At 38.9% G+C, this 26403-nt stretch overlaps 1 protein-coding gene across 2 annotated transcripts in view; it reads left to right on the top strand.

Annotated features, from left to right (window-relative positions):
* Nucleotides 1–26403, top strand: part of DYRK1A (dual specificity tyrosine phosphorylation regulated kinase 1A) — a 91514-nt gene that overhangs the window by 54821 nt on the left and 10290 nt on the right. For both annotated transcript variants that reach the window (XM_084284244.1, XM_084284245.1), the window contains exons 3-7: nt 9487–9686; nt 20750–20842; nt 21312–21500; nt 22253–22400; nt 25624–25910. In XM_084284244.1, coding sequence (XP_084140370.1) covers nt 9487–9686; nt 20750–20842; nt 21312–21500; nt 22253–22400; nt 25624–25910 — 917 coding nt within the window. The remainder of the gene's footprint in view (nt 1–9486; nt 9687–20749; nt 20843–21311; nt 21501–22252; nt 22401–25623; nt 25911–26403) is intronic.

Here is a 26403-nt window from a genome sequence, read left to right as displayed (position 1 = left end):
GAAAGACACAGATTTGAAGTATGAACCAGTCATACAGTATGAAGAGCTGCTATGTTTGGTCTGTGGTGTAGACCCACAAGCTCTTGAACTGAGTGTAGAAATGAGACTACCCATTGTGGTGAATGATACAGTTCACACTTTTATTCTCTGGTCGTGTTTTCCGGTGTGTTCTCATTCAACTGTGAACTTACCCCTGAGAAGGAATACCTCAGCTACATTGCTAAATGACCCGAATAGTAGATAGCAGAGAGTAGGGAAAGGGAGGATGAGGCAGAAGGGAGAAGTAAAAGGAAGGTCAAAATATTTAAGGTCAAGGCTGTGATGTTTATGGAGTAAATGTTGAAGAAAGAAGGAAGGGTAAAATAAGGTGAGTTGTGCAGAGGATGTTTGAAATGTTCATATTTCAAAACTAGAGGACTCCACAGTCCAGGAACACAAACACACACACACACACCATTCCCATTTCCAATTTAGTTCTAGTTCTACATTATTTTGGTTGGAAAAGTGCTGTTGCGCTGTGCTTTACCAGTCCTGGCTTTCTGAATACGTTAAGAAATTCTGCCTCCTCCTGAAGTGGAGTTGAACAAAGAGGTGGGAACGCTGGGCAGTGTGTTTTTTATCTGACAGCTAAAGCATTCAATGGAAGTAGTAATCACTGCCTGGAAGCCAAATGCAGAAGACCTAGGTGCAGAAGGGGTTATGAAGTTGCTGTTATTTTCAAGGAAACAGTTACCAGATAGCAGGTTGGTGGCAAGTTCTCACATATGGGGAATGACTATGTTTACACTTACAAAAGAATGAAATAAAATGCTGATGTGACTTTTGTTGTTTTTCCCTACTTCACTTTGCAGAAGTCAGTAGATAGTGGAGTATGTTTAAGGCTGTCGCAAAGGTTGTGTTATCACGGAGAGAATTCTCTGTATCTCTCGGTGTAAAGAAATAAAGATCAGCTGTTGCACTGGAAGTTGCTTTTGTCAATCACGAAGGAAGCTTGTATAACTCATGAGGTCAAAATTGTCACAACAGTTTATTTTTGTCTTTAATTTTTAATTGGGGGGTAAGTAGGTATGAAGAAATACCAAAGAAAATTCACTTCTTCTAATGTTCAGTGGTCTTAATGTCTGAATTTGTCTCATTTTTCATCTGTCAATAGCGGTATACCTAAATAGAATACTTTGAACTGTGAGAGTGGCAAAGACAGTCACATATATACCTTAAAAAGTAACGTATATACTTAAAAAGTTGGGTGACAAATGCAAAGAAACAGTCTCACTGTTGTGGTGATTCTCATATGCAGTCCCATATGACGGGAGCTGATTTAACATTTCCCTGATTCAATGAGAGAAATCCTGCCATTTACTTTGTGCTGAGGTGTGTGGCACAGAGTCATGGAGTGGTTGGGGCTGGGAGGGATCTCTGGAGGTCACCTGGTCCAACACCCTGACCAAGCAGGGACAGACACACAGAGCAGGTTGCCCAGGACCATGTCCACATGGCTTTTGGATACCTCAAAAGAGGGGCACTCCACAACCTCTGAGCAACCTGTGCCAGTGCTCTGTCACCTGCACTGTACAGAAGTGTTTGCTTCCTGAGGTTCAGAGGGGAGCCTCTGTGCTCCAGTTTGTGCCCATTGGCTCTTGTCCTGGTCCTGGGCACTGCTGAAAAGAGCCTGGCTCCATTTTCTTAATGGCCTCCTTTCAGCTATTTACAGACATTGATGAGGTCCTCCCTAAGCCCTCTCTTCTTTAGGCTAAAGGGTACCAGATCTCTCAGCCTTTCTTCATAGGATAGACACTCCAGTGCCTTAATTGTCTTTGTCATCCTATGTTGGACTCTTTATGGTATGTCCATGTCTCTCTTTTACTGGGGAGCCCAGAAGTGGATGCAGCACAAGTGTGACCTCACCAATGCTGGGTAGAGGGGAGGGATGTTAGAATGGTGACGTGGTTTGGGTTGGAAGGGACCTTAAAGATAATTCAGTTCTACCCCCTGCCATGTGCAGGGACACCTCCCACCAGACCAGGTTGCCCAAAGCCTCATCCAGCCTGGCCTCGAGCATCTCCAGGAATGGGGCATCCACAGCTTCTCTGAGCAACCTGGTCCAGTGCCTCACCACCCTCACAGTGAAGAATTTCTTCCTTACATCTAATTTAAACATATCCTCTTCTAGTTAAATCTATTACACCTTGTCTGTTGCTGATAAAGATTCCTTCTCCAGGTGTTGTATAGGCCCTCTTGAAGTCCTGGAAGGCTGCAATAAGGTCTCCCCAGAGCCCTCAGTTGCTTCTCCAGGCTGACCAACCCTGACTCCCTCAGCCTGTCTTCTCAGGAGAGGTGCTCCAGCCCTCTGATCATTCTTGTGACCCTCCTCTGGATTTGTTCTAATATTTCTGCGCCCTTCTTGTGCTAGGGACCCTAGAGTTGAACACAGCACTCCAGGTGGGGTTTCATGAGGGCAAAGTAGAAGGGGGAAATCACTTTCCTTCGCCTTCTGGCCATGCTGTTTGTGATGCTGCCCAGGATGCAGCTGGCTTTCTGGGCTGTAAGTGCACACTGCTGGCTCATGTTGAGCTTCTCATCGACTAACACACCCAGGACCTTCTCCTCAGGGCTGCTCTTGATCCATTCTCTGCTCAGCTCTGTTCATGTTTGGGAGTGCCCCAGCCCAGGTGCAGGGCCTTGCACTTGGCCTTGTTGAACTCCATGAGGTTCACACAGCCCCAGCTCTCGAGCCTGTTCAGGTCCCTCTGGATGGCATCCCTTCACTCCAGCTTGTTGGCTATACCACACAGCTTGGTGTCATTGGCAAACTTGCTGAGGGTGCTCTCAATCCCCGTGTCTGTGTCACCATGTCACCAGCGAAGATGTCAAACAGCTCTGGTCCCAGACCCCAGAGGAACACCACTTGTTATTGATCTCTACCTGGACTTGGAGCTGTCGACCTCAACTCTTTGAGTGCGACCATCCAGCCAATTCTTTACCCACTGAGTTGTCCGTATGTCAAATCCATGTCTCTCCAATTTAGAGACAAGGCTCTAATGCGGGACAGTATCAAACGCTTTGCACAGATTCAAGTAGATAACATCAGTTGCAGAAGGCCGCCAGATTTGTCAGGCATGATCTGCCCTCAGTGAAGCCTTGTTGGCTGTCACCAGTCCCCTCCTTATTTTCCATGTGCCTTAGTGTATTTTCCAGGAGGATCTGGAAGTAATTCCATCAGAACTCATGGATGCATCTCATCACATCCCGTGGACTTGTGCACCTTCACGTTCCTTAGCTGGTCTTGAACCTGATTCGAGGATCACCTCCTTCAGTCTGATGGCATCACTGCTTCTTGCTGTCAGCCTGTTTCTTCAGCATGTTGGGGTCCCACTGGATGGCAGCATGACCCTCTGGCTTTTTTCTGTTACTCAGTTCATTTTCTAATCTGGAAGTGAAAAAAAAAACATAAAAAAAATCCACCTTGGAACAGCTGGTGTGGGGTGAATAATTTGATGCTAGTATCTTTTTTTTTTTTTTTTTTTTTTTTTTTCCCTTTCCCTTCTCTGGGGTAGTGAGTTGAGTTGGTTCATGGAAGTCTGTAGCAAGTGCTGGAGCTAGGGACATAACTAAGTACCCGCATAAAGGTGTCAGGGCATCTTTTTTGGCAATAAGCTGTTAGTTTGCCTCAGCTGTTGAGACTGCCTCATCTTTATTTGATGGCAACTGTCCGAGGAGGCTTCAGGTTTGTAGAAGGCAATTGGGAAAAAAATCATTTGGTAAGGACGAAATTATACCCAGACCTAATGTGTCTGGGAATGTATGTGGATTAGTCTCTATTTAAGTGCAGAAGAGAAGCTATCTTCTGATTGCTTTTCCTGACCTTTTTGATGCTGCTTATTTGTCATTTTGCATCCCTGGAGGTTTAGTTCTAATGTTTAGAGTCTGGAGTTGGCTGTAGTTAGTATGTAATTGTTTTCAGTGTTGAATGCTACTTTTTACTGGCTTATTCTTGGTCACCCTCTGTGTTTGGAAAAGGAACATGAAACACTGTGAATGTATGTAGATTTTTATTATCATATGTGAATTTGATATATAATCCTTGGGGTTTTTTACAAGGCATAAAGTATGCATGATATGTCCTGTGTTTAGCCCAGGCAGTGACTGCATAGACCTTCCAGTGTGCCAGCCATAGGGAAAACTTTGGTTGAAATTTTCATGTGTTTAGACACCAAAGTTAAAAGACCACACTGCACACATTTTGGAAAACTCTTTTAAAATGGAATTCTCATCAAACTACTTAAGAGATCTGCTTCAGAGATCTGCTTCCACTATGCAAAGGTGCTGCGTTAAAGAAATAAACCCCACCTTCTTCCACATGATAGGCCTGCCCATTTCTGCAGTATCTGTATTTTCAGTTAGTTCCGAGTTATGAACCTCTTGAAGTTATAACTTAGTTTTTCTCTATTACCACATTTATGCTATTGGTCCCCTCGTAAGCTTTTTCTTCTGGCTGTCATTACAGTGTTTTGCTCATACAATGGCACAGGAGTTTATTAATGCTCGCTTCTTACTCACTTGTTACTTTCCAAAGACGGTAAATTTACAAAAGACAAAAAAGTTACTCTTGTTATTAGTTATATTTTGCTTATATTATGGTCTATGGACTATGACTAATGAAATACAGTATTCCGAACAGCTTCACTTCAAAGAGCTGTTACATTTGCAACTATAGGAAATTACGCTCTCAAGGCTGAAACGAGGGATGCCTTCTGGAGTTGGACCTTCTTGTCATAACAAGTTCTGATACAGTCTCATCAAAGGCAAACAAATTATTTTGGCTTTTCAACTATGTGTTTTTATGCTACTCCTTGACCTAACACATAGGTAAGCCCTATTGTTTAGGTAATTCTACCCATTGCCAATCTGCAATGTCTTCCCTTAATTTACTTCCTTGCTTGGAGATCTTGGCATGCTTGTTTTCTGTCACTTTGTTTCTTTCCCAAGTTGCTTCTTCATGTGCTATCATTTCAGGATACAGTGGTTAGAAAAGAAAATTGATGACTGACTAGAACTTGTTCCTTAGATATCTCTACCCTGTAGTATGGATGTGTGGTGCATATGAGCTCCGTTGGATTCTGGTGTCAATGGATTGGTTCATTTTCTGGATGTCTAGAGCTCCAGAACTTTGGCCACTGTGGGGTTTGTTAATATTCATTAACCTCAGTTAATATCCGTGCCAAGAAATGCTCTTTCTTCTAGAGCTGGCTCCTCAGCCTAAAACTAAAAAGGTCAGGATTGTTATTCTAGCCAATTCTTCATTCTCCCCTCATTTCTTCCTGATGTTATTAGGTGTTTCTCGGCACATAGCAATATAGAGTAGTAAGGTTCTCTTGGGCTTAGTTTTTTGATTGCAGGTATCATGGAACAAAGTCTGAAATCTAATGAGGTCAAGTGTTTCATCAAGGACCATATCCTGGACATTGCTAACATTGCTTGTTTTTTGATGATAGCTAACACTGCTCTCAGGAAGAGAAATCTGTGAACTTCTGTGTCTCTGTTTCAGTGACAGTAAGAAATTGTAAAGATGGAAATTATTTGGCTACTGATCTTTCAGAGCATATAGTTAACGGTTCTTAAACTTTTCACCCAGGTGGTTCTTGCTTATTGCTATTTTTTTTTAAGGGTTGAATATGGCCATCATCACAGATACTATTAAAATGTCTCTTTCTTTGGTATAAGAACATACTATATAACCAGCCAGTTTCTACTTGTCTATTTCTAACAGGCTTCAGTTCATCAGGCTGTGGGCAGGCTCTTTTATTTAATAGTGCCCCCTTTTCTGAAATTCAGTGTTGCTCTCTGAAATTGTTTTACATTTCTAGCAAAGAGCAATAGCCTTATAAAAAGTTTCTTGTTGGAGACAATTTTGATTGATGTACGTTGACATCATTGTTTGTGTATGACTTACCTCCAAGCAAATAGTTAGTCACAGACACTGAATGTCCAAAAAAAATTAAATTGAATGAGTAAGTTATTTGTCAAACTGGTTCTTAGTGAAGCTTTCTTTGTGATTCAACAGTCCAATCTCCTTGTCATAAGTCATGAAATTGATCTTTCTGGGACACTGCTGTTGAATTAAGAGTTGATCCATGTGACAGTCTTCAGTTTCGAAGACCGGGGATGCTACAGCCGTATCATCCTGCTCGTGGAATCAGGAGGGCAAGGGTGTACCTGCCTCAAAAGTTTAAAGCTGATGTGAAGCAAGCGTTCTTTTGGGGGCTGAGTATACTTCTAACCCTTTTCTATTTTTACTTTTTTAATTTAAACCGTGTCCAGTGCATTATTTGTTTTATCCTCAGATTTGTTGTGATCTTTTGAGTGAGTGTCAGAAGATACCATGGGGTGAAAGGATAAATGAGAACTCTGTGCATGGGATTTTTGTATGTGTGAGTTTTCTGCTTTTCAGGGACATGTGCAAGTGAAGATTTTTTAAAATTAAATATGTTTTTATTAAGTTATCTACTTTGCTAAGTATATCTAGTATGCTATTGGGAAACTTGCCCGGGGTTTAAAAACAACAACAACAACAAAACAGGAAATAAAACTTTACAAGTAGAAGGCTCTAAAATTTATTATAAGCTAATATTTTTGACTATCTGATGTAAGTATTGTTTTGACTTTGAATTCAGTCACCGCAATGTCAAATTGTCAAATGAGTTTTTTATTTTCAAGTTAAGCAAAACCTGTCAGAAATAAAAACAACAGAAATCAGACATACCAAGTATCTTCTAAGATGTATTCACCCCTTCTTACAGCACATCTTGAAAAGTTAACGTATGCTGAATTTACTGTTTAATTTGTATAAATGGAAGATTAACTTTGATTTTCTAGTAAAAACAGAATTTAAGTATTAAGAAAATAATGTGAAAAGATGTACACAGTTTATACATGATCCAAGTGACAGATGCAGAAATACGTAAAGCAACCATGCTATCTTTCAGAAAGATCAGCCGATACGTTGGAATCTTTACATATGTTTTTCCTAGTATTGAAGTATGAGCTTGTGAAGTTCATCAGAAATAATTTTAGATGTAAAAAAGGTGACAATCTGTTGCCCAAATGGTAGGTGGACATAAGATATTACTTGGAATGTTGCTTTACAGAAAAATATACAACTGTGTTTAAAAGTTTACACTCAAATATTTTACTGGTATTTTCACCATCTTTAAATGTTGGAGGACAGTTTCACTTTCAGAGCTTACTAGGATCACAAAGCAATATTTAATGGATGTTTACAAAACAATTAAGAGTAATCTATTGTGCATAGAATCACAGAATCACAGAGTGGCTTGGGTTTTAAGGGACCTTAAAGACCATCTAATCCCAACCCCCTGCCATGGGCAGGACACATCCCACCTGCCCAAAGCCCCATCCAGCCTGACCTTGAACACCTCCAGGGATGGGGCATCCACAGCTTCTCTGGGCAACATGGTCCAGCACCTCACCACCCTCTGAGTGAAGAATTTCCTCCTAATACCTGATTTAAATTCCCCCTCTTTTGATTTAAAGCTGTTACGCCTTGTCCTGTCACTATGCTTTCTGACAGAGTCCCTCTCCAGCTTTCCTATAGGCCCTGTTTAGGTACTGGAAACAATGTTAAACTTACTTAGTTCATGATGGTTTTTATCTTGTTTCTGTTTGCAAGATTGTCTTGATTCTTCGTGTTACTAGAAGCAACACACTGCACACAAAAGAGTTGTTTTCATATATCATAGCTAATTTGTGATTTTTTTTTTCTTGCTTTGGTTAAGTGTTTGAAGATTTAATGAAGCTTTGAGAAATATGTGGGTACCTGTGGGCAATGTGGGCTTGTGTTCATCTTCTGGAGCAGGTTTTTCTTAGCATTTTAGTAGTACCGAATTATAATACTTATGAACACCGGTTACCTGTCAGTAGGTATTTCATGAAATAATTTTACTTCACCCATTTTTAGTAGTAGTGATTGTACTGTACTTAGTTTTTCTTATTTATAGATGTTTGAATATTATTTCAAAGGTAATAAATACATTTTTCTAAAATGATCTTAGTTTAAAATGGCGTTTGATTTCGTCCCATGCAGTTTGTTTACTGCCCTACTGGGTGCCGAGTCAGTGACATGCTGTCATTTTCAGTATTTTATTTTTTCTTAACTTCGAACAGGTGGTAAGTTGAGCAGTCAGTTATTTTTATGGAAGTCAAACTGAAGCGAGATGTTCATCTCCTGTTTTCTGCTGATGATATTTTCTTGCAAGGTTTCTGATTGTAAAGGAAATGGGGTTTCCCCTTGATGGTTAAGGAGATTGCTCATCTCACATTTTGCTTCTAAATTTAATGTTTACCAATAATTGTGCTTCCAGATTTTAGATTTTGATTCCACTCATCTTCCTTCAGTAGTGATGTTGGCTTCAGTGTGCCTGGCTGCTTTTCCCATCCTGTTCTCTCGTAGGTTGTCCCACTATGGCATCCATTTAGAGAGTTTTTCTCCTCTGGTGTGGTCAGCAAAAAGTAAAAGGATCGATGTTACATGTGGAACATGCTAAACTTTCATTAACAAAGAAAGACGACCAAATTGTACCTTAATTTTGTCTTCTGCTGTTGGAGAGCAACGATGGTACAAGCAGACTATCAACTGATTAAATGCCATGTATCTAAAACAACAGCTGAGAAGTGTTGGATCTGTCCCAGTTAGAGGCAGTTTCTGTGCCTGTGGTATTTGGCATTTTTAAATATGTTATGGAATATAATACCTCGGCCGTGCAGTTTGTCATTCTCCTGCAACTTGACACCAAGCGTGTGGCTTGTCTCTTGCTTTGTGGTTAATTCTTGCAGCCTGATTTCACTTTCCCAAAAAAGAATTAACTGAAGTTACAGTGCTTGCTACCTGTAGTTCAATGAAACTCAACAGTAGGAGTCAAAAAGCTGAGAGGAAGCACAGTGTGCATTGGAAGAAGAGTGGAAGTTAAGAATGTAGGCTAGTGATCTAAGTAGTTTGTAGGAAACTGTAGCCATTGAGGCCAGAAAGTAAAAGCTGGGCACTAGCTTTTCTTTTCTTTTGGTACAATCAGTCCAGAAAGTTTCTGTAAACATTTTGAAGACAGAATCTTGAGCGATTTTCTGCTTTTCTTGGAAATAAATCCACGTACAAGATTCATATCTTTGAAAGTAATCCCTGCCAAAGTCCAGTTATGACACATAGGTGAAGATGTTAGAGATGGGCTGTTAGGGATAAAAATGAATAAATGATTAATGAATGATGGGTCACAATTGAAATGGAAAGAGGTACTTCAGCTAAACAATCTTCATATGAGGATAATTTCTGGGTTGATTGTGTATGACAACTCTTGCTTATATTAAAAAATGGTGAAAGTGCTTATAAACTCTTTGAGCTAGGAGATGGAGACCAACTCAGGTAAATATTTTAAAGCCATCGAATTTGCATTAAAAACCCGCATTGTCTTTTTACAGGAGGAGAGACTTCAGCATGCAAACCTTCATCTGTTCGGCTTGCACCATCGTTTTCATTCCATGCTGCTGGCCTTCAGATGGCTGGACAGATGTCCCATTCGCATCAGCAGTACAGTGATCGTCGGCAGCAGAACATAAACGACCAACAGGTTTCTGCCTCATCATACACTGACCGAATTCAGCAACCTCTAACTAACCAGGTGAGTGATAGCCAAAAAGTAAGTCCTTTTAGATGTAGTCATCCTTACTCTGCAAAGTACAGGATCAAGGCAGATGTATTTTTTTTAACTGACCAACTCCTGACTCTTCAAGGATGGGTGGACGAATCGAAAGCTGGTTTTAGATATCTAGTACATATTTGTCATAGTTATTCTAGTTCTAATGTTTCTGAGATAAGAGGCGAGGAAGATCATCCAAGTCAAATGGAAAGAGTCTAATAGAAGCTTTGTTCAGTGCTGTTTGATGTTAGAATGTGATTGTTTTATTACTTGATTTAATGCTGAGTGTTTTGATGCAGTCAATGGTTAGTATGTTTGAAATAGAGAGGGTTGCACAAAACACACTTTATACTAGGAAAGATAAACTTTTTATAAAACAAAAGGAACATATACAGCTATGATAGCACTGGGATTTTACTACTACTACTTTACTACTTACTATCACAAAGAGATAAAGTGAGCATAGTTAGGAAGAATGATTACAGGTGCTTTTGAGCTGTCAAGATCGGTGTTTTTTCCTTACTGCTTTTTTGGGTTGCTAGAACTGCTGAAGTAGCTTCTTAACTAATAGCAGTAGTCACAAAAGTGAGCATCTCCCAATGTAAAAGACAAATCTTGCTTTCTTTAAAGGGGCACAGCCCAGTGGTGTAGACTTCAACACAGATGGGTTTCAAAGCTTAAAATCCAGAAGTCTGTAAGTTGTAGCTTCAGAATTTGATGCAGGGTAATGAGGCATGTTCCATTTAAAAAGGATGGAGAATGAAGTCTTTTGCTGCTGCCAGATTTATGCCTGTTCCTCTGTCCAAGGTGGCTTTGGTAGAAAAATCTGAAGTACTACCAAGAGATACTCTGTTGGTATTGCTCTGTAGGATGGAACTTGTGCAGAAAAAGATTAGAGGGAATGGAATATTCAAACTACATGCCAGGATATTTGATACTAAGATTTGGAGAGCCATAAAGACTAGGGCTGTGTGAAGAATGGAAAAGTGAACGGAGCTGGCAAAGGATGTTTTTACTTTCATATGAGCCACTCAGTAGGAGGAATAAATTTGGTCATATGTAACAGTATTTAGCTTGAGAAATCTGCAAAGATTTTTTATGAGACTTTCATTAGCCTAAAGGTCCCCCAAAACCTTCACAGTGAAGTTAGTGAATCAGTCTGCCAAATAAGAAAAGTTTCTGTGTTCCTTAAACCTTTCCAGGGTACTCACCTGAGTGTTATAATCTGGCATCACATCTGTGAGCTGTAGTGTACATTAGTACTTAGTTATTTTGGAACCGAAAAGCAAAATCATTGAACTTTAAGATGTATCAGCACCCTTTGTCATTTTTGATTGCAACAGCTTTAAATGGTAGTTGAATAATAGGAGGCTTAAGAATAGCTTTCAGAGAGTAGCCAAGAATTGTAGTTGACCAAAAAAATGCAGCCCACCAAGAGGTGGATGTAAATACTAGGGAAAAGATGGTGATTGGTTCTGGGAAAAATGATCAGTTGGTCACGTTCAGGTAAGGACAATCAAGTTGTCTTTGCAACATAAATAGTATGTTAGATTTTTTTTTTCCAGTTCCATCCTGTTTTTTTTTCCTGTTCTGCAGCTTCTGTCTTACTATTTTACTATAACTGCATTGAAGTCCTCATAGTCCTCTGCCTAAGCAGCTATGAATTGAGCTCCTTTAATCCTTTGCAAGTAGCTTTTAGCTCCATGGACTTTGATTATGGGCAACTTCTTGAAGTCTTCTGCCTTCTCGTTTTTCACAAGTTTTGTTTTGTTTTTTTTTTTTAAATTCTTGTGATTCTCCTACCAGTATGTCACATAGGGAGTTATGGAGGTTCTCTATGGGCTTTTTTTTTTTTTTTTTTTTTGGGGGGGGGGTCTTAATGTCTCTTTGCCTTTGCATGTGTTTCTGTTTAATCTCATCTGCAAATCCAAATTCAGCTAACATTTTTATTCTAGTGACTCAAATAATCTGCTCTACACCTTGTTTCTCTGCAAGCAAAATTCTCCTTCGTTCTTTTTCATAGCTCTTTTGTTAGATGTCTAGCTGTCAGTTCTAGTTCATCTTGATTAAAACCTAACTCTTATTCTTGTATCTTCTTATAAAAGCTGGGAACCTCCATTGTTGAAGGTTTTGTACTTACATTTATCCACTGCCGTGGACAACACTATCATGTGGTCTTTAACTCAGGATGAAATCTACATACCATCTAGGTTTTCATGGGTAAACAATACATACATCTTACACATTCTTTCTTGATGACTCTTCTACAGAAAGCCTTTTTATTTGTGGTATTGCCTTGAATGGTCTGCAGCTTGCTTTTCTCTGTCCTGCATATGTCACTTATGAACAACTCTTGCAGAGATCATTTTTTGAACCATCTCGGTGTAGTTGCTTTGTTCCTCTGTTGGAATCCCACCATCAGCCATTAGTTCTTTCTGTTGTCAAGTGCTCGTCTGTTACTAAAGCCTGGAACACCAGACTGGCCTTTTAGTGATGGCAAACTCTACTCTCATAATCATAGAATATCCCGAGCTGGAAGGGGGGACCCATAAGGATCGAGTCCAGCTCCTGGCCTCACACAGGTCTACCCAAAAATTCAGACCATAAGGTGGTATATGTCAGTTTTCAAGTACATATGGTTAAAGGAGATCATGTTTTTGATTTGGGCAGCAAATGTGATTTAAAGAATTTGACTTACACTTGTGCACAAATACAAGAACAAAAATGACCCTGTGTTAAATAGGGAGTGCGCTGAATTTCTGTTGCAGAGGGCTTAACAGGTTTGTTTAATTGCCGTAAAAAACAGCAGAAAGGAAAAGGCAACTTTCAGCAGATCCGGGAAGGATAATTCTTAAAGTGTAGATCCTTTTAATGCGATGTCTTGCACCCCGTTAGACAAGAAGTTAGGGCTCAGCTTCAGTTTCCCCATTCCCTGACCAGCAGCCTAGGCGACTGGCTCCGCTTCGGTGCCACCAGCTGCAGCATCCTAAATGTAGCCGGTTTGGGTGTAAATGCCCGCTGCGGAGACATCAAGCTGCCAGCCCTTTTGCTGGCCACACCGGGAAGGGAAGAGAAGGGAAGGGAAGCAGGGGTCTCCGGCTGCCCGGCAAAATCCTTTCCCGAGCTCCGGCCACCATCTGCTGGCCAGAGCCGAGCACTGCACTGCCAGCCTTGGGTGGTGCAGGTGTCTCCTGCGAGGGAAGCCTGCCCTCCCCTCTCCCAAATACTCCATGGTTCGAATAAACTCAGATCTCGCCGAGTAAAAAGGCTGTTAAATAATTTGAGGAGCCATCCCAGAGTATCTTTGAGAGGGTCTTCAAGTGAAGGAGTTGGGAATGCACGCGTCAAAAAGGTCGATTGCTGCATTTTGTAAGCAGGGTATTTCCTTCCAGTCCTGACAAACCTGACTTGCTTAAAAATACAACCCAGGAAAAAGTCTCATTTTTGGGATCCTGAAAATTTATAGAACGAATATATAGTAAAATAGATAATAAATATTTAACAGCATATAGTATTTTCTCTTAGAAAATAAGTTTCTTCAGACTGCTGCCAGGTGATAAGGGTAATGTTTGTCAGTTGCTTAAAGTAGCTGTTAGCTTTGGCATTTAGAACAGCAGCACATGCTGGAAGCAATGTCATTTTGATAAATAGCAAAGATTAAAAAACTGTAGAATGGTTTGGGTTGGAAGGGATGTTAAAGACCATCTAATTCCAGCCCCCTGCCATGGGCAGGGACACATCCACACCTCTCACCAGACCAGGTTGCCCAAAGCCCCATCCAGCCTGGCCTTGAACACTTCCAGGGATGGGGCAGCCACAGCTCACAATAAAGAATTTCTTCCTTAAATCTACTTTAAACCTGCCCTTTTCTAGTTTAAATCTATTATGCCTTGTCTGTCGCTGTACTCCCTGATGATAAAGATTCTTTCTCCAGGTTTCTTACAGGCCCTCTTTCAGTCCTGGAAGGCTGCTCTAAGGTTTCCCTGGAGTCTTCTCTTCTCCAGGCTGACCAACCCCAACCCTCTCAGCCTGTCTTGATAGGAGAGGTGCTCCAGCCCTCCGAGCCTCCTTGCGGCCGTCCTCTGGACTCATTCTAACAGGCCCATGTCCTTCTTGTGCTGGGGACCTCAGAGCTGAACGCAGAGCTCCAGGTGGGGTCTCATGAGAGGAGAGCAGAGCAGAGGGGGAGAATCACCTCCCTCACCCTGCTGGCCACACTGATGCAGCCCAGGTTGTGCTTGCAGCCCCGGAGAAAGCCACATTGCCTGGCTCATGCTGAGCTTCCTGTCAACCAGCACCCCCAGGACCTTCTCCTCAGGACTGCTCTATAATCTGTTTTCTGCTCAGCTCTGTTCATGTTTGGGAGTGCCCCAGCCCAGGTGCAGGGCCTTGCACTTGGCCTTGTTGAACCTCACGAGGTTCACACAGCCCCACCTCTCAGCCTGCCCAGGTCCCTCTGGATGGCATCCCTTCCCTCCAGCGTGTCTACCACACCACTCAGCTTGGTGTCATTGGCAAACTTGCTGAGGGTGCACTCGATCCCACTGTCCATGACACCAGCAAAGATGTTAAAAAGCAGTGGTCCCAATATTGGCCCCTGAGGAACACCACTCGTCGCTGGTCTTCACCTGAACATGGAGCCATTGACCACAACTCTTGGAGTGCAACCATCCAGCCAGTTCCTTACCCACTGAGTGGTCCATTTGTCAAATCCATCTCTCTCCAATTTAGAGACAAGGATCTCATGTGGGACAGTGTCACGGTCTGCCCTTAGTGAAGCCTTGTTGGCTGTCTCCAGTCACCTTTATTTTCCATACGCCTTCACATATTTTCCAGGAGGATCTGCTCCATGATCTTGACAGGCACAGAGGTGAGATCGACTGTCCTGTATTTCCCTTGGTCATCTTTCGCTTTTCTGTTTTTAAAAATGAGAGTTATCTTCCCCCTTTTCCAGTCAGCAGAAACTTCAGTGGACAGCCACGGCTTTTCAAATATCACAGACAGTGGCTTAGCAACTTCTTCTGCCAGTTCCCTGGCGACCTGTGGATGTAACTCATCAGGTCCCTTGAACGATAATCTCCCTTATGTTTCTTTTTCTTTTCTTTCTTTTTTTTTTCATTTTATTGCCAACTGAGTCTTTTTTTTTTTTCTTGTTCAAGTTCTTGTAATGATTTTCATTCATAACCAGATAATGAGGAAGCTAGTCCTTGAATTTTAATTCATTGTTTTTATTCCCACTCTGTCCTGCTTGTGTTTTGATTTGTAATGGCTTGCGGACCGTATTCTGGTATTTTATGAATCATTCACAGTTGCAGATTAGAGGTTAGGAAACAGTAATGACAATTTATCCTAAAGTTATATAAATAATGTTTAGTTATATGTTACCCTTAAAATATTATTTACATTATCTTTTCTTACACCTATTGCTTAATGGTTATGGTGGCTGAAGCTTACTCATCTCATCTTTGGCAAGGAACAAATAACAGGAAGATATACTTCAAAGCCAACCAGATTGCTTTGTTTTTCCATTTATTTACAAGGTTTAAATTACAGTTAAATACTTCCAGCTCTGTTCTTCTCCACCCCTGTGGTCAAGCTTAAGGCTCTTACTTCCCAAAAACTGCTGGATGGTGAGGGTTTTCTCTGTCTGCATGCTGGGCCTGCTGGCAGGATGGGGTCCTGCCCTTGGCTGTGTGGTCTTACCTCTCTGACAAGTGCCAGAGCCCGCTTCAGGAAAGCAGTAAGAGGATGTGGCCTGGAGTGAATAGAAAAGATGAGATCTCTGGGACCTTTCCTCCTTTAGCAGAAAGAAGCAGAAATATTTCTTTGTCCTGTCTGAACTGGTTGCATCTTGAGAGTTCAACGTAGCCTGATCTTAATAACAGATAAGAGCTTAAAAGTTTTTACAACTTCAAACAAGCGTTTCTTTTGTGCTGTGACAATGTTTATCTTCATGGATACTCAGATTGCCCCAAACTTTTTTCAGTTAAGTACAAAAGAGTAGAAAATTGATTTACCTGATAAGGAAGTTGAGTTGAGATTCCTGGGTAGAATTTGGTAACAAATTCCAGCAATTTAGCTTTCACAAATCATCTGGGATTCAAAGGTCAGGCTGACAGCTAAACATTTTTGTTTGTATAAGTATCTGAGATCACTTACCACCTGCAAAATTCTTGATTTTGCTGACCAGATCGTTGGATGGGGATTTTATTGATTACAGCTAGATCATTAGAAAGTTAATGTGCTCAAGCAGGGAGTAGCAAATTCTTAGTTACGTCAGCTACCTAATCATTAACGTAATTATTAGTGATGGCCAGACTTCACCGGAGACTGTAAGGAATGTGAGCATGCATTTCATTTCAGTAAAAGTATTTCCCTTACTTTCCCTCTATCTCAGGTTTTTGTTTAGAAGTAGTTCTATGTTCTGGCAACAAGAACTTCATTTTTGTTTGCTTGTTTCCCCCTCATTTCTCTAATTCTGTCTACCACCCTCTTTTTTATTCTTTTGAAAATGGTTGGGCCAAATCAGGCAGTATAAAATCTTGGAAGATGAACGTTTTTCACTTGCCATTTTTATGTAGTTATTTAACTTACAGCTTGCCGGCTGCTAACTGTTATTTTCACCCATTAACACATTTATTTAGGGAAGGAAGCCAGAAAAGGAGGGAAATACAGAACAAATCAATGATGGAAATTCTGTCCCTACCTGCACATAGTTCCGAGTATAGTCACTTTGAAAAGTCCTGGATATCTCTAGTCCTCTGGCACATGCTTTTTTTTTTTTTTTTTTTTTGCCTTAAGTCATTTTGCTAAAAATCTGGTTTGCTGTGTATTATGTGTTATGGAGAAGTTGGAAAAGTGTTACAGTGGCTCGTGGTTATATCAACTCAACATCTGTTTTGTTGACCCTCTGGAGATACCATCTATTATGTGGCTGTCTGCCATGACAAGGGATTAGCGTCAACTTCCTATCTTATATTGTTGTGATGCAAGAAGAGTTTTAAATAGCAAGTGGCATAGGAGATGAGACTGGTCTGTTCATGTTCAGTTCTTTAATATGTAGGTCATAACTTCTAACAAGAATTCCAACTGTAATCTTTATAGAATAAAGTCTCATTTCTTCTTTTTGTGAAATGAAACTTGTACAGTATAGAGCCAGAATCCTTCCCTCCCTCCCTATGAACTTAGTAGGTTTTTTTGTTGTTTTGTTTTGTTTAATATATGAATTAGAGCATTCCATTAAGAGGACATATATATCTGCTCATAATTCCCCTTAATCAAAATGAAATGCATTTTGCAAGAAGCAGTGCCATCTGTTTTTGGATAACAAAGCATATGCCCAAAGAGAGAGAGAAATGATACATAGAGAGTGCAAGTTGTCTGTTCCCTCATTCAGGAAATCTCAAAGACTATTATAGGTAAAATAACACACTTTAATTAAAAGCCAGGGTTTATTTTAAAGCATGTTTTATCTCAAAAGTGGTGTGAATACATGTAAATGGGGTTCTTAGTTGCCTTTTTTGTGTGTTTATTTGATTCTTCCTTATTTAGACTAGTTACAAGTTGCTTCTCAACAGGTAAGAAAAATCAAATTTCAGCTCCTTACTTGTAGTTTAATTTTCATCATGCTGCCATTCCAGGTAGCTGTGCTAATGCTATGAAGGCATCAGTGTGGACCAGTCAGAATGCAGTGGATATTTACTGACATACGTAACTGTAATTAAAATAGTTTTTTGTCTCTCAGTCTTGAAATATCTTCTGATTTTGTTCAATCTTCAGGAAGATCTGAGGCTGCAGTGTTGCTGTCTGGCCACCAGATAGAGACTGGAGCTTGCAAAATAGGATTTTTTTTTTCTGTCATTGTATGTTCTTTAAAACCAAGAGGGAAATTGTTATTACCCAATGATAAAGAATTTATAAGTGTTACTGTGTAAAATGGATAATGAGAGCTTTGTTCCATAATCCTACATCACCAGGAAAGAACGGAGCAAGAATCTCAAGAAGAATCTTGGAGGAAGAAGAAGGGAATGTTAAAAATTTTGCAGTATAACAAGGGCAGGAAGAAAAGGTCAACTCCCTCTCCTCTCTCACCCAGACTTTCTTAAGAACCCAGAATAGCAAATTAATATCTGTTATAAAGTCCATACAGGTCAAGTGAGTCCTCAGAAATATATGATTGTCTAAATGCACAATTAAAAGAACAGTTTTCAGTCAGGATCCTGGCTATGAACAGCATAAGAGGTAGCCTGCAGAGTTTTAATTATTTGTGATTAGGGAACAGCATTAAAGTATTATTTTTTCCCCCTAGCATTGAGATTAGTTTTTTTTTTTTTCCCTAAGTAAGGAAATTTGACTTCTAAATTAGAAGATAAACACGAACATTTCTTGTACAAATTCCCTTTCCACGGTAGAGTGATCTTATGTCTGAATTGTTGATCTGAACTAGTGAGTTCTTCTGTCCTGAGGCTATTTCCTCAAATCTCTAACCTGCAGTACCGGGGACTGTGATGGTCGTATCAGCTTAGGTGGGAGAGTAGTCTCTGCAAGTATTTGTGCACCGGTTTCTTTTACCAGCAAAATCTACGGATGTTACTATGTTCCAATAATTTCTTTCAATCAAGTTCAGAAATTTAAGGGAAATTCCTGCATTTCACAAGCCTGTGGCAGTGATGGTTGTGATTAGGACTAGATGCTGTTGAGGTGTTTAGTGATGTGGTGCAAAAGAACCAAAAATGATTGTATTTAGGTGTGATTTGTTCCATGATTAACATCTGTTTGACAGATGAGAGGAAGGAACACAAATATTTCGGAAACGTCAAATAGCTTGTTTAGAAAATTTTAAAACAGACCTTCCTGATGTATACAGAACGGTCACGGGCTTGTAGTCAAAATGAATTAAGGGCTTAATTTGTGAAAGCTGCTGAAAGGAAAGTGATGGTAGGAGGCACATCCAGAAGTGAATGGATTTGAGCAAACATCTAGGACGTACGTGGCTTGGGTCAAAAGTCCCTGAGGAAGGTTTAACTGCATTACATTTTCTCTGAGAAAGTCTCTAATCAGAAAGCCTGGAAGTCAGCAGTCTTGCATGGATGCAGAAAGGTTATGTAGACATATTTTGGGTGGTGTGCATCAGGACTGGGAGTTGCAGTTCAGGCTCCGCTGAGCCTGTAGCTGTTGGGAGTCCCAGCCTTGCACAGATGCAGTCAGGTTGCTGGCAGCCTCTTGGCTTTTTTGCTCTGTTTAGCTCTTGAGCTCATTCGTCTTCCTTCTCAATCTCTTGTGCTCTCTCTCTTGTTTTTCTTAGGTTATTTCTGTATCTGCTTGTCCACAGGAAGAAAATGCGATCTTAACTTTCTAGTGTGGCATTGTCTGGGTACCTGGGTTCAGATACCCAGAGTCTTTATTACATCTGTTTGTGAAAACCTTTCTGGGTCACTTCAACATATTTCATTTATTTTTTGGGTTCTTGAGCAAAAGGAAATAAAAAAAAGCTATTTGCACAGCCACAGTCAGGAGTATTAAGCAGTACTTTAAAAGACAGAGGAGCAGTTGTACTTTTCCAGTTCCTTTATTAGTTCAGCAATACTTATGTATAAATCAGTTTCATTATTTTTGTTGACAGCTTATGCTCTTTCCGCAGCTCTGCGGGAGGCTGAGTATCAGTTCAGCTGTAATGGGAGGCAGCAGATGAGATTAAGCACTTGGAAGTGAGGAGAGTTATGAGCCTAAGCATGTTTGCTGGTGTGAGATGAGGTGATGTGAGATGAGAGCTGGATGGCTGAGTGTGGTGGTGTGCACTCAGCTAGACCTCTTAGCACCGGGTATGAAAGGAGCTTAATATGTGAAACAAGCCGAGTAACCGAACTTGCTGTGTGGTTTCTTGTCATTGGGAAGAGAAGGAACAGAGAGAGGCAGGCTACAGGCTACAGTCACACCGACTAAACCCCTTGCTCTCTGTCCCAGCTCTCCTTCTGACACTCACTGTGAGACAGAGGAGTTGCCAGAGCTTGTCTAGTGGCACAATTGTGCTGTTAAGTAAGTGTATGTTGAACAGGTTTGCCAGCTTTAGCCAAATGGCATGGTTTCTTTAGAGTTTTTATTTATTTATTTATTTATTTATTTATTTATTTATTTATTTTTCTTCCCTGATGACACTAACTGCCTCTACCTTGACACTTGGAACTTAGTCTTTCAGAGATTTCAGACAAGTCCCAAGGAGGAATGGATGTCGTTTGGTAGATCCAGAAGCTATATGGGATGTGTTAGCAAGGAAGAAAGAGGCACACAAATAACTGTTTCACACAGAAGTCCTATCTCTTTAGGAAGCCAATATCAAAAATACACTACTGTTGAAGATGTTCTTGTTTTAAAAGTAGTCAGTGTTAGGAAACACCACTGAGCAACATACACACCTTTTCAGGGATGTTGTTTAAACTTGGTAGGTATGGTGTTGGTGAGCGTGCTTTAGATTTCTTTGGATTTATTTTAAATTTTTTAGACTAATCAAGGCAATATCATTGCCTTGATACTGCAAAGCATACTAGACCTGAGTTTCTTGGTTTGGAATTTAATGTAGTTTTAATATGGCAAATTGCCACAGTTCTCCAGAAGGCATACTCGTTAACTTCCATTTGTGGTTTGAATGCGGCTGTACATTAAATACACTTACAGCCCATGTATCAGTCGTGAGGTAAAGCAGGAATGTCAGCATGTTACTACTCTGTGTTATCAAATGAGACGTATTTTTAACTAAAGAAGACTGTTTATAGGGATTAAGCCTGTTAGGTATACTGAGGAGAGGTAGGCATCTTGGGATTTATTTGAATATAATATATTTGTTGAATATATGTATTAAAAAGTAAGTGCACTAAATGTTATTTTCTTTGATTCCTGTATTTGCCTTTCTTTTCTTTGTCAGCTCAAATAAAAAAGATGTTACAATGAAAAAGCTCATTTCTGTGAAGATTATCTCAATTTGTTGAAGTTATTAAATATAATTGAAGTTGATGCTTATTTCTAATATATGTAATATTATCATATTACAGAGGCGAATGCCCCAAACTTTCCGTGATCCAGCTACTGCTCCTTTGAGGAAACTCTCCGTAGATTTGATTAAAACATACAAGCATATTAATGAGGTAATGGCTCCAGCTATCTTTGTTTTGTGTATTGATATGAATTTGTTGTTTGAATTATGTTATTAAGTACATTTTCTGTGAATTTTACTGCATCTTCTGCTACCATTGTTTTGGATTCTTTCTTGCAGAGTGAACTGCTCATTTGACTGTAAATTAAAGAAATTGTACATTATTTTATTAGAGCTTAAAATGACTGCAAAGTACAGAAGTATTTCTATACCTGTTACATTGTGTCCCAAAAAAAGTTTGTTTCTGTTACATGTAGGACAGTAAAGGAGAGAGAGAATCTAGCCTATTGCCCCCACTCCCTTGTTGCCCCCCCCCCTCCATCTTGAGTAATATCATTTTTGAAGTTGTTTATTTGAAGGATCCACAATACAAATCACTAACATTTTTGAAATAGAGCTGGCTTGATATAGCTCTGTATTTTCAAAGGTAACTGAGTAAGCAATATACTTTTCATGTTTAGGTTTACTATGCAAAAAAAAAACGGCGGCATCAACAGGGCCAAGGAGATGATTCCAGTCACAAAAAGGAGCGAAAAGTTTACAATGATGGCTATGATGATGACAACTACGACTATATTGTAAAAAATGGGGAGAAGTGGATGGATCGTTATGAAATTGACTCCTTAATAGGCAAAGGATCCTTTGGACAGGTAATGTATATCAGCTGTGCAATCTGCAATTTGTGTGAATGATAATATGCATATCATTTAAAGTGCCATTCTTATTTCATTTTGAAATTCAGCTCTCTTTTTCTTAATTCTACTATGCTGAAGTGCCTGCTCAAGGCATTTATATTTTGTGCTGTTTCTTGTTACCACATATAATGTTTGAATATACTTCAGTATATTAAAACTGTTAATGTGCTTTGCAAATGAGCAAATCTTCAGCCTTTTGTCATCGTTTCACATTTTTAGCTATTTGTTTTGGGTTTTTGTTTTAAAACAATGGTCTAATGCTAGGGATAACCTATTCTTTACAGTAAGGCTTGTTTTTACTATTGGTATTTGTAGCCAAGGCTTGAAGAAAAAGTCTGGAAGGAGGATAGAGCTTTTATTTTATGGAACTTTTCTTTTGTTTTATTTGTTAGTTTTTTTTTTTTTTTTCTTTTTGTGTTCTGCAAGTCATTTTACAATATTGTTTTTGTTGATTTACTGCTTGCATTTGGGTACAATACTTGCCTTAGTCCAGCTCAGTGAAGCCTTTGCTCTGTTTTGCAACGTCACTACAATAAACTCCACGTTATCAGTTGTGGCTTTATTGTAGCATCTAGGAAGAAAATTAACTGGAAAGAACAAAAGTTGTAAAAAATTTCTGTAAATTCTCGTATGTTTAAAAAGGGTTTTGCAGAATTTTGGAAACTGAAGCAGAGAGATGACTTACATGTTTGTCTTTTTTCTTTCAGGTTGTAAAGGCTTATGATCGAGTGGAACAGGAGTGGGTGGCTATAAAAATAATAAAAAATAAGAAAGCTTTCCTAAACCAAGCCCAGATTGAAGTGCGACTGCTTGAGCTTATGAACAAACATGACACTGAGATGAAGTACTATATAGGTATTCAGATATTTTTCTTATTTTTTATTTAATCAAATTATTAGTATTTTAGGTTTTGATATATAGTATAGGGTGCTGCAACTAATGTTTTTGGTGCTAACAAAATGAAATAATACAACTTTTAGTAGTAGTTTTCAGTGTAAATTACCTTGCATAAACAACAGATTGCTTTGCAGCAGGACTAGATTTAGAAGAAAAACGTATAAAAAGTTTTGGGATAACAGATAATATGAAATAAGTAGTTTTATGGCTGGCTTGTTCATTATTTTTTGATTGTGCTTGTTTAAAAAGCTCAAAATTTCATGTAACAAAACTGAGATAAAACTTCTGTAATAGTTAAGACTTGCCTGTTTAGATCTCAGAAAATATTTCTAAAGCTTATAAGTCTGACTGTTCCTGTAGACTGTCATGCTATTCCTTGAGGTTATTATCGTAATGCTAATTGAACTTTGTAGTCATGATGAAATAAGTTGGTCAGCTCAGGTAAAAAGTTTATTAAATCCTGTCTGTTCTCTGAAGTGGAGTATTGGGCAAAAATGTGATGGAAGGACAGCATGTTGTAAAGAGAGATGGAAAACTGTGAAAGATAATAATTTAAGAAATGAAACTGATTTTAAACATTTTTATCTTAGTTTGCAGGAGTTGAAATACTAACAACTATACTCTTCAGGTTTGCATGTATATGTTGGATCACTAATTTTTCTTTCTGCAGTTTGTAAAGAAACCCTTAAAATAATGTTAATACACATGGCTGTTAAATTATCTCATGACTATTCAGTTACATTTTAACTTTTTTATGGAGTATTATCTTTATAAAACATTTTATGTATACAGTTTAAAAGTTTTTAATGTATTTTTAACTCTATTAGGAACATGCCTATATAAAACAGAAACTAAACTTTGCACCCTACTATATCAAAAAGATATTTCAGGAATGTTAAAGACAGAAGCAGTCTCAGATTAATATGGGGCAAATAAGAAGACTATAGCCATTGCCGAATAAACAAACTCTCGAAGTTTTAGATTTTTAGAAAGTGTATATCACCACATAAAATGAGATTTGACTAAAACTTTGTGTATCTAACTGTGTGACTTAACAAGAGATGGTTTAACATAAAGCACAGTATTTAAGCAAAAAAAGAAAGAAAAAAGACAATTTCAAGCAATAGAGAAATGAAATACTGCTTTTGTTTAGCAGACACAACTAACTATAATAGTTTTATGCTTGTATCCAGTTGATTTCTGAATCTGTTAAGATACATTTCAGTAGTTCCCCTTTTCTTTTTATCACAGTATTTAACAAACACTGGCAGTGTTAGTAAAGGTCAAAAAAAAAAAAAAAAAAGGCAAAGAGATCATGTTTTGAATGAATACCATATATTGCATGAGATGCCTAAACTGACATCTATAGGTGCTTCACTTTACCGTTGCATAGACTTGCAGGTGCATGGTGCTGAGAGTGGCTGAATAATGCTGAAAGCATTGCAAGTATTACAACACAGTGTGTGGTGTAAAATGAAGACTTCAAGATGTGTGTGGTTAAGTTAGGAGACTGGACTGCAGGATACAGATTTTTACCTTGATTTTTAATGACATAAAGTGTAACTGCTTGTACTTCTGCCAGGTCTTCTCTAGTAGCTTCTAGAGGAGTGTAAGAATACATTATGGTATTCAAGTTTCAAGGTAGCAGAGCGGAAGATAAATGTTCAAATGTGATGGCTTCACTGCAGGAAAGGTTTGGGAAGTTCAGCTCTTACCCAGACTATTTGAGCTGTGTGACACTGCAGGTGGTACTGGTAGAGCTGGCCAAGTAGCTTGCTGGTAGTTGAAAATTAGTCAGAGTATGTGGTGTTTCTTGCCAAGTTGGCAGGTTCAGCGAGGTGCTGTGGGGAGGAAGGGGTATATGGTGCAGGAGGACCACAAGGACATGAAAAGGTGCTGGTGCTTTTGTGGTGGTAGGGTATTGGAAATACATTAAAGATGAGAAAATGCAAAAGGTCTAAACAATGGAAATAGACAGGAATTGGCATCAGGATGGAAGCAAATGATATCATTACAGGTTAGTTGTGAGGGACACGTGAATAACTGGATAATAATAATGAGGAAAATAAAACTTGCTGGGACACCATGTAATTACCTTAACTGAAAGTCTGAATGCTGATCGTGCTAATATTGGTTCAAGATTTTATTGTGACAAAGAGGGGCTGTATTGCTGTTTATCTGAAGATTGCAATGTTTTTTTTTTCCTATTTAAATTTTCTTTTGCTTGCGGAGACCAACCTGAATAAGAACCTGGCAAACCCTGCTTGCTTCTAAACAGATGATTTTTTTTCACGTATTTCATGAAACTGATTGATTAGACTTGGATTGGGTTTGTTGCTTTCATAATTTTGAAATTATGTCTGGTTGAATATAATGCCTTTGGGATCGTGATTGATTTTATTAATTGAAGTAGTCTATTGAAGTCATGATTTATAAATTGCAATAATATGTTTTAAATTACTCTGGCATTCAAATAATTTCTCTGTAAATGTAAATTTCAAATGTAAAGGGAATTACTAATACATAATTTAATCCAAAGTGTGATATCTGCTTTATTGTTGAGAATGCTATTGTATGTACACTTTTTTCCAGTCTGCTTGGACTTAAATACAATTTTAGTTTTAGGAGGGTGGAGAAATGAACTCTTCACTGGAAAAGGCCCAAAGTCTCGTGATTAAGATTGTTTTGTGCTCAATTTGTACTGCTGCTTGTCTTTTTTGCTGATGTTTTTACTTAGATAGGGCTGTTGCTAATTTATTGAAGACAAAGATTAGTTGTGAATATCACTGTAGTCCTCCACTTAATCTGAATTTAATGTTGTTTGGAATTCTATGTTATTTTTATTTACCACGATTTTTTTTTGCCTTTACTAATAGGGGACTGATATATTCATTTTGAAAAATCTCTCTTCTATATTTTAAATCATTTTTTTGGTTAATGTAGCTTTACCGAGTTACACCTGAGGACACTTAAGATATATGAAGAAATCCAACAACCCATACCCTGGGCATAGCAGAAATGCTTTATAAATAATAATAGATCTAGAAAAAAAACAACACAATATTATCTTACAGGTCAATCTCCTGCATATTGACTGAAACATTTAAGCTTTGTATTGTAATTTGTATGTAATACGTACCACACAGCATATGTATTAACCATTTTCTTCTCTTTTTTAAAGTGCATTTGAAGCGCCACTTCATGTTCCGAAACCATCTCTGCTTAGTCTTTGAAATGCTGTCCTACAATCTGTATGATCTGTTGCGGAACACCAACTTCAGAGGTGTCTCATTGAATCTGACAAGAAAATTTGCACAGCAAATGTGCACTGCACTGCTTTTTCTGGCGACTCCTGAACTTAGTATCATTCACTGTGACCTAAAACCTGAGAATATCCTGCTCTGTAACCCCAAACGAAGCGCCATCAAGATTGTTGATTTTGGCAGTTCATGTCAACTTGGACAGAGGGTGCGTATTGGTAGAAATTCTAATTAAGCTGTTACTGGATACATGTGATAAACTTTCCATCTTTCTTTTCTCCTTGATTATATTCTTATGCGATATTAATGCAAGTTGCATCATCACTTGATTGTAGAGGTCTGCAGTGGTGCAGTGCTCTCAAATATAATACTTCTTTATTATTTTCTTATCCCATGATGCATTTAGTTTCTTCCACTTTAATATGTTACCTATTTAGAGTGCCATGGAGATAAGACACTGTGAGTTGAGACAGTATAGTATAGTATTTGGCTCTTAAAGATACTGCTTATAACTAACCCCATTTTTACAAACACTTTAGTGAAACTGTGGGAAGATTGGATTGAGTTCACTGGTGTTACTACTATGAGTAAAGATGCACACATGCAAAGTGTTTCCAGGACAAATTGTTTTCTTTATATTAGGGTAGATTTAGCCTAATCAATAACTGTCCGACATATTTGTATTTGTATCCCGTTGTTTA

The sequence above is a fragment of the Netta rufina genome (assembly GCF_964035555.1).
Source record: "Netta rufina genome assembly, chromosome: 1".
Lineage (NCBI taxonomy): Eukaryota > Metazoa > Chordata > Aves > Anseriformes > Anatidae > Netta > Netta rufina.
Note: the sequence above shows the minus strand (reverse complement) of the source record. Positions and strands in the feature narration are given on the sequence as shown.